Source organism: Lipotes vexillifer, unplaced genomic scaffold (assembly GCF_000442215.2).
Source record: "Lipotes vexillifer unplaced genomic scaffold, Lipotes_vexillifer_v1.1 scaffold1084, whole genome shotgun sequence".
NCBI lineage: Eukaryota > Metazoa > Chordata > Mammalia > Artiodactyla > Lipotidae > Lipotes > Lipotes vexillifer.
In genome coordinates this window covers 368472-383002 of record NW_006785495.1, presented here as the reverse complement: position 1 = coordinate 383002, position 14531 = coordinate 368472, and the positions used below count along the sequence as shown (strand labels likewise).

The 14531-nt window shown below is 36.3% G+C and overlaps 1 protein-coding gene across 1 annotated transcript in view; it reads right to left on the bottom strand.

The window, feature by feature from the left end:
• The window catches only part of PRRC1 (proline rich coiled-coil 1), a 37369-nt gene extending 24981 nt beyond the window's left edge, over positions 1-12388 (bottom strand). Inside the window, exons 1-5 of the mRNA XM_007457609.1 lie at positions 12254-12388; positions 10766-11155; positions 8311-8471; positions 5427-5529; positions 2997-3160 (exon numbers count right to left, since the gene is read on the bottom strand). Of these exons, the coding sequence (XP_007457671.1) occupies positions 2997-3160; positions 5427-5529; positions 8311-8471; positions 10766-11155; positions 12254-12368 (933 nt within the window). The 5' untranslated portion in view covers positions 12369-12388. The remainder of the gene's footprint in view (positions 1-2996; positions 3161-5426; positions 5530-8310; positions 8472-10765; positions 11156-12253) is intronic.
• Positions 12389-14531: the final 2143 nt, after the last annotated feature.

The following is a 14531-nucleotide window of genomic DNA, read 5'->3' as shown; positions in this document are numbered from 1 at the left end:
TCAGAGAGAGCTGTGAAAAGGCTGTGAGAAGAGAGCAGCCTGTCAGACAAGTGCAAAGACCTGCAAGGAGGCCAATGTGGCTGGCGTGGAGTGAGCAAGGGGGAAGACCAGAGAAAAGCAGAAGGCCGCTGGTGCAGCCACTGTGGAGAACAGCATGGAGGTTTCCTAAAAACCAAAAATACAGCTGCCATATGATCCAGCAGTCCCACTCCTGGGCACATACCTGGAAAAGATGAAAACTCTAGTTCGAAAAGATACATGCACCCCACTGTTCATAGCAGCACTATTTATAATAGTCAGCTCATGGAAGCACACTAAGTGTCCATCGACAGATGAATGGATAAAGAAGATGTGGTGTGTATATACGATGGAATATTACTCAGCCATAAAAAAGAATGAAATCATGCCATTTGCAGCAACATGGATGGACCTAAAGATGATCACACAAAGTGCAGTAAATCAGAGAAAGACAAATATTTTATGATATTACTTATATGTGGAATCTAAAAAGATGAACTTATTTACAAAACAGAAAGACTCACAGACATAGAAAACAAACTTATAGTTACCAAAGGAAAAAGGGTGGGGGTATAAATTAGGAATTTGAGATTAACAGATACACACTACTACATATAAAAGATAACAAGGACCTACAAAAGATAACAAGGACCTACTGTTGTACAACAAGGAACTATACTCAGTATCCTGTAATAACCTATAAAGCAAAAGAATCTGAGAAGGGATATATATATGTACACATATATGTATATATATATATGTTATAACTGAACCACTCTGCTGTACACCTGAAACATTGAAAATCAACTATACTTCAATTTAAAAAAAAAAAAAAAAAAATAGAAGGCCAGTTCAGCCAGGCCATGTGGGGCTGTGGAAGCCTTGGTAAGGAAGGAATCTGGATTTTACACTCAGTGAAATATAAAGTTCTGAAAAGAATAGTGAAATGGTTTGATCTTGTGTGTTGAAAGAATTACCCTGGCTACTCTGCTGAGGATAACATACAGGGCCACAAGGGTAGAAACGGGATGACCTGTTAGGAGGTGAACCCAAGATTCCAGCAAGGCTTTGTGGTGGCTTCACCCAGGGTGGGAGCAACGGAGACAGTGACAAGCAGTCAGATGCTGGATGTATTGTGAAGGTACAGTGAACAAGATTTCCTGATGAACTGGATATGGATAACGAGAGAAGTCAAGGATGACTCCAAGGTTTCTCAACTGAGAAAATGGAAGGACAGAGCCGTCATCAATTGAGATGGAGAAAGCTGCGGCGGGGGACAGGTTGGAAGGAAAGAAAAGCAGTTTGAGACATGCTAAGTTTGAGACATTCAAGTAAAGGTATTAAAAAGGCAACTTTTATATTAACCTAGTTTACATGAGAGGTCTCTGCTGGAGATACAAACTCGAAACTGTCAGCACACAGCTGGTATTCAAAGCTGGACTGGTTGAGATCACTGAGAGAGTGAACGTAGATGAAGGGAAGGAGACCATCAGGAGGTTGGGGAGAAAAGGAGCCAGCAAAGGAAGCACAGAGGAAATAGTGAGGCAGGGAAAAACCAAGTGTGGCATCCCCAAAGGCGAGCTTAAAAGACATTACAGAGGAGTCTCAAAGCCAGTGGTAGGTCAAACAAGATGCACAACATTGGCGACCTTGAAAGCATTCTCGGTGGAGGGGTGAGGGTGAGAGCCTGGCTGGGGTGGGTATAAGAAACTGAAGAGAAGAACTAGAGATAAAACTGTTGGCAACTCTCTGCAAGTTTTGCTGCAAAACGAAGTGAAAACCTAGGGTTGGAGGTGATGGGGAAAGTAAGGTAAAAAAATTTGTTAAGGTTTTCTTTGGTTTATTTTTGTTTTTTAAGGTGGGAGCAGTGTTTACATGCTGACGAACTGTTCATTTGTTTTTGCGTATCTGTATACTGATGGTAAAAAGTGTATGAGAGCGAGGGCAGAACTCTTGGAACTTTAGCACTTAGCACGCAAGAGGGGGCCAGGTCTACTATGGTAATGGGATTGGCTTGTGTATGTGACAAATTTTTTAATGGTAACAGTCCAGAAGACAAAGTGTACGATATTCAAGTGGTGGTGTGAGTATGCAAGTGTGTGAAATTTGTTTTCAAAATAAGCCATTCTATTATCTGCCACTATTACGTAGAGATTATATAGGTATCTATAGACTTAATCACAAGGTCTTCTTCTCTCACTACCAAAAACTATGGCAGTGTCTTCCTTTGGTAAGTGCATTACTACTGGTAATGTAACTTAATAGGTCTCTATATGCTGATGAGACCTTGGCACACTCTGGTCATATACAGGCTTTGTGCCTGTAACATGCCAGCTAGTCGGGTCTCTAAGGCAAGGTAGTTAAAAGGACAGGGAAAGGGAAGAGTCAAAGAAAGTAAGTTAAGAAAATTTTCTGGATGAGTGCCAAGTCCCCTCACCAAGTACTGGGTTGGCTAAAAAGTTCGTTCGGGTTTTTCCGTAACAGAAAATACAAGGGAAAAGGGGGACTTTGCCAGGTGTATTTACAACCTGCTTACTAGAACCCCATTACTACTCTGGAAACTTCCAAATATATGAGAATCCCATAAACCATGAAGAAATACATAAAGTGTAAAGTATTATTAATAGTGATAGTAATAAAAAGCTTACGGGATTCAAGGGATATTATAATTTCAGTAATGGATTTAAACGTTAATCCTGGGTTAAGAAGATCTCTTTCAGGACTAAAACTGCTCTCTTTCTGTGCTCTTGGCATGTGGTTCCTCCCCTCCCCCGATAATCAAAACCTACTTTAGGTTTCTTTAAATTTAAACTCCACTGTATCTTCCTAACACTACAGAATTGTCTAATTAAAAACCAAATCAATATTTCAGTATGTAAAAACCCAAAAGCTCCATATAGACCATAGGATTATCATCAGAAATTTTAAAAAATGAACTGCCAGCTACTATATCCTGAAAAAGATGCGCTATTACTCACTTTTAATCCAGCTGCATAGCCCACTGGTTGTGGGGCAATGCTGGACTGCCCAGCTTCCCCTATCACCACAGCTAAGCCAAAGACCTCCTGGAAGGCATCTCGGACAGCAGCAACTTTTACTTCTTTATTTGAGGTCACTACAATGTCCAGTTCACCTCCAGATTCTACAAAGACCAGAAGAAAATCTCAATTCCAAATTAAAATAATGAAATTCTCATAAGTACTACCATGCACTAACATTTTATTACATAATTACTCTTAACCTGGCAAAACAATGCAAGATATAGATTACCTTTTTTTTGGCTGAGGAAACTGAGGCTGATAAGGTCTCGGCCGAGGTAACACAGCTACTTAGCGATGATGTCAGGACTCAAATCTAGGTCTGTATCTTTTCACTACACTGCCTGATACAAGCAGATACATTTCACCCTGTCATCTAATGGCATCTTACTCTGAGATTTCTCAAGAAAGCTGTTTGTACTGTGATATATTTTGCCCTAGAAACAATGCTTTTCCTCAGTTAAGTGTCTCGTTGGAACAGCTGAAAATATTTTCCAAATATTTGGGCTTTTTATTATGGATTTCTTTTTTCCTGATTGAAACAATGTTCCACAGATCCCATCTTTACTGGAATTTCTTAAATTATTAAAACCTAAAAGCAAGGGTTACCATAGGAAAGAAGAGGAAGACTATATGTTGTTCTTTTTTTTTTCTCCATGTGGGACATATCTCTTAACCCTATCTAGCTAAGTACTGTTCCACTAGGCTTCAGCTCAAAAAGCTTTTCAGTTTTTTGTGATGACTCATGCCACTTTTAATGATTATAAAGGGAGAGCTAATCAAAAAAATGTTGAAACTGTGTTAAAGTCCATTTCTAATAGTTCTTGTGCTTTCTTGATACATTTGAAATTGTTATGGTGATTTCTAAAATATTTATATAAAAACATGGTAAGTTTTACTAGAGTTTTGTTAGATCCAAATGGTCTCGTTTTTGCTGCCTGTCAATAGGTTTTTCACACTCAGTATTATTGCTTTTTATAGGTGATGAAGATTATATGTTATTATATCTTCTAATAATAGAAATTTCATTTTGTATCTTTCTCTCCCCGTTTTATTCTCCTTTTTCTGGACGTCATGCAGAGTACTGGCCTGAGAAAAGTCTTTGGTTTGAGTCCTGATTTTATCACTTACTAGCTTCGGTACCTTGGGGAAGTCACTGAGCTTGTTTCCTCACAGAAAAATTCCTGCCACCTCACAGGGCTTGCTCTAAGGATTAAATAAGGTAATTGATTTCACCATCTAACACACTACCCATTAAAACAACAAGAGCTCCAAAAATACTAATTCCTTTCTTTTTCTCACTAAAAATAAGAGCTTGTGAAGAGAAGAACATATATACTGCATTAATTATGTCAAACTTGATTATTATGAATATATGAAATCAGTATATATGGTAGGGTCCAATTTCTAAACCCTGGCAATTACAAACACAGACTGAACAATTCAATTTTCCACTTAAAGGGAAGCAAAGTAGCTAAGTGTTAGCTCCACCAAGTTGTGTAACCTACGATAATAATAAAGCTCTCTGAACACAAGTTCCTCATCTAAAACTTGAGGAAAAAACACCTAGCTTGCAGAGCTCTTATGGGAATTAGTATCTGGCAAATCAAGCATTTAATAAATGGTACTTATCATTATTAGGTCTTGCCCTTTGACATTTACTAGACAATTACCAACAGACTCAAGACTTATGAAAGCTACTGACTTTTTACTGCTACTGAAAATCTCTGTTCAAGTACCTGGTGCATAGCTTTGGCCGCTAAATTGTGATCTTCAACAGAATTACTAATAATTGGTCACAAATCCTGCTAAGAGATTATGTTATTTCACTGACTGGATATGTACATAAAAAATTAATCCTCCAGTTAACCGTCTGGAGAATTCTTGGTAATGAGGGTTCAAAGGTGATTAAAGTAGCTTTCCCAACAAATCTAGTAATGACATATTATTAGTAAATAGATTAACAGCCTATAAAAATTTTATTCCTGAGTTACACATAAACACATTTAATTAAAATAGATAACTGGAGAAATGTCAAAACCAAATATGAACAAAGCAACACTTCAAATGTCAACAATGAACAGTAATATTCATATAAAGCAACACTAACCATATTCATAATTAAAATCAGTGAGTATACTAATAATTCAAATCATTTTTACTCCTCCAAAGTTCATGTTGGGAAGTTTTCAAAATTTATTTAATGGTGACTAAGAAAAAGATGAATTAAAAGCATCAAAACCAAGACTGACAATCAATGTAAGAATATAGGAGGATTTTCACTAATTACAAGACCTGTGGGATTACACTCAGTGGCTGACATGAGCACATACTTTATATGGCAGATGCTGCTCTATTTTAAGTACATACTGATATATGGAGCCATGCCAGGGTCCAGCGTTGTAATCATGCTTTCTACTGAATGTTTTGTTTTATCAAGCACAGATTTCACCATAGGGTTCCCAGCCACACCCTGCACAGAACAAATTCACATGTAAATACTCATTCTAAGCAAAGAACACCATGATTACCGGATGGTGAGGAAAAAAAATTTTAAGTTTCCAATGCATTGCAGACCTATACTTTTGTAAAATATAAGAAAATTAAGGTTATGGTAATGTCAAATTGATATGAAATTTCAAAATGCTTCCTCTCAATTTCTCTTCTCATCTCATCATAGACTGACAGCAATCTACTGACCCCACTTCGAGCAACACTGGCCTGGGAAGTATGTTTATTGTATATATATGTATGTGTGTATGTATACATGTTTATTTCATTTCTACGTATACCTGTATTTTTATTTCACTTCATTACTATTTATTTATTTATCTATATAAAAGACTAGGCAAAACTTGTCCATCAAGGTCTCAAATAAAGATTGTAACTGGATGTCTCTGAAGACTAATATTTTGTTCCCTAATATAAAAATAAAAACAGTAAAAACATTTATCTTTATTTCGCAGAACAGTTACTTATTACCTTAATATATAATACTCTGTTCTATGAAAGTTTCTTTTTTCCTACTTCCTATTTGTTTTGTTCCCAAATTCTCCCTTTTAATAAAACCAGACCTAGTCCTCTGAATTCCTAAAACCGCACTATTAGACAGAAGGAACCAGATCTGAGTATTTCCTTCCATGCTTCTCCCACAGTCGAAGAGACTTAGAGATGGCATCTGGCTAACAGGCCTTGATTCCACCTGTCCCAACCTACTATTAAACTAAGGTGATTCAGAAAAATAGATGAGTTCATAACACTGACATTTAAGACTGTCCACCCATCTTATGCTGAGAGTTATTTACAAGATCTGTAGGGTTGAACTGAGTATTACAACTGGTAACTGACATGCTGACACATGCTCTTAATGAGGAAAAGAAGTGACAGTCTCTACATAAAGAAGACCTTTAAAAAGCACAAAGTGATATAAAGAAGCTTAGAAAAATGCCATCTTTCTGATACATAAAACTCAAACGCTGTAAATCAGTTTAACCAGCTACCAATTTAAAAATATGTTTAGGGCTTCCCTGCTGGCGCAGTGGTTAAGAGTCCGCCTGCCAATGCAGGGGACGTGGGTTCGATCCCTGGTCCGGGAAGATCCCACATGCTGCGAAGCCATTGCAGTGAGAGGCACGTGCACCGCAATGAAGAGTGGCCCCCGCTCGCTGCAACTGGAGAGAGCCTGTGTGTAGCAGCGAAGATCCAACACAGCCAAAAATAAATAAATAAAATATAAATTTAAAAAAATAAATAAAAATAAAAATAAAAAAATGTTTAACATGTAATTAAATTGCAGCCAAACCCTCAGAATATTGAGGGGAACTTGACAAAGCGATTCTAAAATTCATTAAGAAAAATAAACAGAAAAGACCAGCAAAGAAAAATTTTGAAGAGAAAACAGCAAACTTACACTACCAAATGCTGATCTGCCTTTATGAATGCAGAGACTCAGAAGTGACTTTTCTATCTGACTCATCTATGAATACTCTTCATCCCCACCTCAGCACAGAGTAGGCTTTCAATAAATATTAGTGTAATAAATAAAGTTACAATAATTAAAATAGTGTGGTACTGTTGCAAGGACAGGGCAGTGAAATAAAATACAGAGCACAGAAACTGAGGTTAACACACAATTTAGTAACTAAGGTAAAGGTAACATATCAAATCACTGGGATATGATTTTGGAACAGTCGATTAAGTGGTTGGAAAAAAATTAAGTTTGACTTCTGCCTCATATAATATAGTAAAGTAAGTATCAGCTATATCAACTTGGTAAGCAAAAAAAATGAAACCACAAGAAAATTAGAAGAAATCATAAAAAAATAATTATCATATAATATAGTAGGTAAATGTCATTTTAAACATTTTTAAAAACTGATAGAAATGACTCCCCCAAATTTAGAAGGCTTTGTGTCAATAAAGCATAATAAAGTTGAAATGTAAGATAAAAATGGAGGCTACTGCAACATATGATAGCATATAATATTCTTCTTACATTAAGAGTTATCAATTCATTAAAAAAGAAAATCATCCCAATTCAAAACTGAGCAAAGAACATGAATATAGACTTCACAAAATAAAAATACAAATGGCCAAAAATCACATTAGAAAAAGTTCAAATTGAGTAACAAAGAAATGCAAATTTAAACAAGGTATTATTTTTCTGCCTATCAAATTAGAAAATACTATATTTCAATTAATAAAATCACTGCTGGCAAATGAATGATGTTCTGACAGTGTATCTTGGTATAACCTTCCTGGAGAGCAATATGTATCAGTAATTTTTAAAATGTCCACACTGACATTTACCAAGAATTAACTCTGATAAAACAGAGATGCACATAGAGATTGGCATACAAGAGTGCTCATCCTAATTTAATTAATAAGAATTACAATTAGAAAATGCCAATAACAGGTAAGTGAAATAAAACATGGGAAATAAATGCAATGACATGTTGGGCAAAGTAGCCTGAAGAATTATAGCTGGGAAGATGTTCACGATACACGCTAGGTAAAGACAACAAAATTGTGTCATGTGTCACTACTCCACTTTGCTAATCACTAAAAAAGAGACACATTTACATAGATATGCACATCCAAAAGACAGAGGAGCTATAGAAAAAGTGTAATAAGAATAAAAGGTATTTTAATCTTTCCTTACACCTCTTTGTATTTTCAAAATTCTCTCTAATGAATATCTGTTAGTTTTATAATTAAAAAATTAAACGTGATTTTTAAAGTAAACACCCCTTACCTTAATAAAACCCCAGAGTCCACCAGCAGATGCTTCATCCTGCCCTCTACCAATTCTAGGATCTTCCGGCTGCTCTGGAAAAGTTATGGCTGATGTGGTTCCAGTTCCCTGTGCCAGAGACGTCAAACCAGCTTGCTGAGTAATGGGAGTTGGCAAAATACCTAGTTAATGGCAAAAATGTTAATATATGTAATTTATTCCATAAACTATTTCCTATAAAAAGAAGATAGAAGAAAAAAAAAAAAAAGAAGATAGAACATATGAGATGAGTAGTTCAAAATAGCTTTAATAATGTAACTATATACTCAGGCATTTCAACACTGAGATATGAGCTCAAAGAATCACCTAAACCTTTAAAAAAATATACAAAATTCCAAAGAAGAAATTTCTTTCCCTCTTCATAAGCTTACACCAAGTGCCCTGAAAATGGACAGAAAATATACATCCAAAAGTACTTCATGTTTGCCCTATGAGCACTTGGATGCAGACAGCTATAGTCTGAATCTCTTTAAAGCATAAAAATAACTGATATGAGCACTCAAGCCCATCATACAAAAAGCATGTAAAAATTAGTAAACATATCCATATACCCTATTTTAACTCAAAAAAATATTCACATATACATACACATAGATGTCATACTTGTACTCTTGAAAAATTTTTATTTGTTAAGGCAGACAAGCCAAGTTGGATTATAAAATCACGACAAAATTGTTTCTTTTCCTAAAATGAGAAACAATAGGCAGAATATGACAGGATGAAGTTTTGATATTGATTTCCAATAACCATTCCAGGGAAGTCGAAAAAGTAGGTGTAACTGACCTAGAAAATAAAATAGTCCAATTCCACCAACTTATGGCACATACACTTGTTTTTGAACTCTTACCTGGCTAAATAAAACTACTCCCTGGACCATTCAGTCTTAATAATTTTTTAAGTAAAGCTTTAAAAAAAACTCTCAGACTTCACCTTGATGTTTCTCTATAACTGCACAAAATGTTAGGACAAAATTTTCAAATTCTGTCTGACATTCCACATACTAATCATGTACTAAGTTTTATATCATATAAAAATCATATATTAAGGAACATCAGCTTTATTTTAATAATTTAAATGAAAATAGGAAGCTCTGGAGATCAAGGAAAAGGGAATGAAACATTCATGCACAGTAACCAGACCCCTCATACACTGCTGGTGGGAAAGTAAAATGGTGCAGCTGCTTTGGAAAATAGTCTGGTAGTTGTTCAAAAGTCAGCAATTCTGACATGCACCCCAGTGTTCACAGCATAGCACTATTTACAACAGCCAAGACATGGAAGCAACCTGAATGTCCACTGACAAATGAATGGATATATATATATATACATATATATATATATATGTATGTATACATATACAATGGAACGTTACTCAGCCATAAAAAAGAATGAAATACTGCCATTTGCAGAAACATGGATGTACCTAGAGATTATCATACTAAGTGAAGTAAGTCAGACAAAGACAAGTATCATATGGTATCACTTATATGTGGAATCTAAAAAATGGTGCAAATTAACTTATTTACAAAACAGAAAGAGACTCATAGACACACAAAAAAACCTTATGGTTATCAAAGGAGAAGGAGGGGATAAATTAGGAGTTTGGGATTAACAGATACACACTACTATATATAAAACAGATAAACAACAAGGACCTACTGTATAGCACACGGAACTCTACTCAATATCTTGTAATAACCTATAATGGAAAAGAATCTGAAAAAGAATAGATATAGATATATGTATAACTGAATAACTATGCTGTACACCTGAAACTAACACAATGTTATAAAGCAACTATACTTCAATTAAAAAAAAAAAACCCTCCAGGAAAAAAAAAGTCAGCAATTCTGCACCTAGGTATAAACCCAAGAGAAATGAAAACCTTGCACACAAAGATTCATAAAAACAGTATTCACAATAGGCAAAAAGTGCAAACAACCCAAGTTTATCAACTGATGAAATGAATAAACACAACGTGGTATATCCACACAATGGAATATTATTCAGTCTTAAAAGGGAAGTTCTGACACATGCTACAACATGGATGAATCTTGAAAATATTACACTAAGTCACAGAAGACACATATTTTGAGTCCCTTTATATGAACTGTTCAAAATAAGCAAATTCATAGAAACAGAAAGTAGATTAGTGGTTCTGAGGGCCATGAGGATTGGGAGGAAGTAGGGAGTGACAGCTAATAGGTATGGGGTTTCTTTTGGGGTGATTAAAAGGTTCTAAAACTGATTTTGGTGATGGCTGCACAACTCGATAAATACAGTAACAACTATTAAACTGTACACATAAAAGGGTTGAATTGTATGTGAATTATACCATAATAAAGCTGTTTTTTTAAAAAAAATAAAACATTCACCATAACCACTTGTTTCAAAGTATCAGTGAGAGAAAGAATTACCTGTCACCGGAGGTGCAGAAAAAGACGGCATCAGGGGTGTCTGGGGAGCTCTTCCTGCATGTCCTCGTGTAATGTCATAGGCTGAGCCGACAGAGAATCCTGATGTGGGAGGGCCCGAAGCGGGGGCAGATAAGAGAGTGTTTGGGGCAGAAGTGGAAGGTGGGAAGTGGGATAAAGGAGGGTTACTGAAGGCAGCAGCAGTTGGTGGAGAAACATGAGGTGGTAAAGAGGTAATGAGTGGAGGACCAGAAGGAACCGGTGAAGGAGGCACAAAGGGCAAGGGTGGTGAAGGCCTCACAGGAGGCAGGGACTGCTGAGGGGTGGAGAACGTGTGTGGCGGCAGGGGCTGCACAGAGGACACGCTTGGAGAAGAGAAAGTGCTGGCTGCAGCTAGAAAAAGGAGGGCAGGAAAAAAATGCGTCAGTCAAATGTTTTGCACTTTCAAAGTGTCTCATTACTGTCTTCTTGGAAAATTTTTAAATTTAACAGACCCTATCCCAAGAGTTATTTTTAAATGTGTGATTTGAAATATATGACTATGACTGAGTGCAAATGACTTTCAACTCCGGTCAGTAAAAGCAGCAGATATGTAAAATTAAGTTATGGTATTGCAGACCTTTGTTATTTTTGTTTGTTTTGATGTGCTTTTAATAAAATAAAGCCGTTTTTTATCCCTGCTGATATGAGCATAAAACCTCACAATTTAAGGCTCAAACTTTGGTCAGAAGGTTAATCACCACAAAGTCACAGAACATTAGACAAAGCTAACACATACTTTTTAGGATATCTCTGTCATAACAAAGATGATTTCTAGTCAGTATGAACATAAAAAACTAAAGTTAAGATAAAGCAAAACATATATATTTTTTGTCTTCGGGCTTAAATTAAAAAAGGCTATCTCCCTTCATCCTGGCAAAGATTACAGAATTTTTAATATACAGGCACACCTCATTTTATGTTGCTCCGCTTTACAAATTGAAGGGTTGTGGCAACCCTGTGTCAAGCAAGTCTATCAGCACCATTCTTCCCAACAGTATTTGTTCTTTGTGTCTCTGTGTGACATTTTGGTAACTCTCACAACATTTCAAACTTTTTCATTATTATTGTATTTGTTATGGTGATCCGTGATCTTTGATGTTACTAATGCAAAAAGATGACAACTCGCTAAAAGCTCAGATGATGATCAGCATTTTTAAGCAATACTTTAGCAAGTTTTTACTTAAGGTACGTACATTCTTTTTTTAGACATAATATATTGCACACTTAATAGACTACAGTATAGCATAACCATAGTTTTTATATGCACTGGGAAACAAAAAAATTCATGTGACTCACTTTATTTCAATATTCACTTTATTGCAGTGGTCTGAAACTGAACTCACAGTATCTCTGAGGTATGCCTCTATGCTTTTTTTAAATGACTCTGAGAAAAGATAACAGTATCTTGACTATCCTCAAAACATACTGATGCTAGACAACTGCACGTACCTAAAGGGGCTGGGGGGGAAGACGGCTGTGCTGCTGTGGCAGCGACAGCCAGTCCCGCTGAATTTGGTGGAGGAGTCCCAGGTGGTGTTGTCTCTATTCCACTCTCTTCCATCATTTTTCTTCAATTATGATAAAACTGTAAAAATATTAAAATGTAATAAATATTACGCAGTAATAAAAAGTATATTTTTAAACCTTGTATAGTTAGAGAATAGTTTTTTAAAATAATCAACAGACAGATGTCTCTCCTTACTGTTTATAATGCCACTTATCTCCAGGTGAAGGGTCTGTCAAAATTCCTAAGAAAATAGTGTGAGAATATTTAATGTGCAAACAATCTGAGACATTTTCATACACCTACTCCATTACTGAGAAATAATTTTACGTTAACTAAGTAATTAATTACCCAATATATTTCAAATAGTAAATTACTAATTTAATTTCTGCCACATGAATGCATGGTAGATTTATATCTAGATTCCAGTCACTATTACTTTTAAAATAAAAATAAGTTATTTAAAATATTCTTGAAACACTTCCTCTCTCCTCATTACGCAGTGTACGAGGGCTACTCCTGTTAACAGTAAAAAAAAATTTTTTACTGTGCTTGATTCCCAGGTTTTCTTAGTTTACATTCTAAAATGTGCCCCATAATGGCTAAATGATATGTCTCGGGTTTTAGAAAAGTTAACTGTAGCAAAAATGCCACTAGATAGCATTTCAACCTAACAGTCAAAAATGGGTTACAAAATGTGGGAAAACTTCCTTAAAAATTACAAATTTTCAAGCCTGCCTCAAGTATAAAATCAAAACTTCTAAACCTACCAAATAAGTTTTTGAAGTTTTTACTCATTTAACAAATATTCAGTAACGGTCAACCACTTGCCAAGCACTATACTGGTGCCTCTGGAAATACAGTGTAAGCAAAACAAACGGGATACTTAAAAGTCCAGTCCGGGAGACAGTCAAACAATAACAGCAACATCAATGAACCACAGCCTGAATGATGTGCTCTGAGAGCAAGAACAGTTCTGCTCACTGGAAATACGGTTTTGACTTGCGGACAGAAAAGGGTTCCCCAAGGAAGTCACATATAAGCTGAGATCTGAGGGACGATCAGAATTTAATTAGGCAAGGGAAAGGAGCTAAAGAGGGCATATGCCAGAAAAAGTGAATATAGAGAAGGTATAAAGGCCCTGGAAGGTTGAGGGACACTGACACATTCAAGAAAATGCATGCAGCAGAAAGGAATAATGAGGACTGGAGACATGGAGAGGAACTCAGACTGTGCTGACACGTATAAGCCAAATTAAAGAGTTGGGTCTTTTAAGAACAGAAAGTCACTGCGGGGCGTTCAAACTGGGAATGATATATTGGGTCTTTTCACTTTTTTGAAGAAATTTCAGATTCACAAGAAGATGCCAAAATACAGCAGACTTCATGAGTACCTTAAACCCAGTTTCTGCCAATGATGGCATCCTACGTAACTAGACTACGGTGATAAAACCCAGGAAATTAACACTGGCACAATGCGAGTAACTGAACTACAGACCTTATTTGGATTTCACCTGTTTTTACATTCACGTGTGTGTGTGTGTGTGTGTGTGTGTGTGTGTGTAGTTCTATGAAGTTTCTTCATATGCACTGACTCAGGTAGTTACCACCACAATCAGGACACAGAACTGTTCCATCACCCCAAAGAAACTCCCACATGCTGCTCCTTGGTCACACCCTCTCATCAACCATAACCTCTGGCAACCAACTGTTCTCTACCATTTTCTCATTTCATGAATCTTACGTAAATAGAATCATACAGCACACAACTTTTTGAGATTGGCTTTTTTCTCTCAACAGAATGCTCTTAAGATCCATCCAAATTGTTGGATATATCAATGGTTGGTTCTTTATTGCTGAAGAGTATTCCATTTTATAGTTGTACCACTGTTTGCTTATCCATTTATCTGTTGAAGGACATTTAGGCTGATTCCAGCTTTTGGCAATTCATATTTGTGTTTTGGAAAAATTCCTGACCACAGTATGCAGTTTGTGCCATAGGGCAGTCAGAGTAGATGCAGAGAGACCATTAAGAAGGATACAGAAGTACTTCAAATAACATCCTAGGTTAGTGATTCTCAAATGGGGAGTGGAGGAGGGTGATTCTGCCCCTCTCCCCCGCAACGGTCATTTGGCAATGTCTGGAGACATATTTGGTTGTCAGAACTCAGGGGGTATTACTGGCATCTAGTAGGTAAAGGCTGGGGATACTGCTAAAAATCCT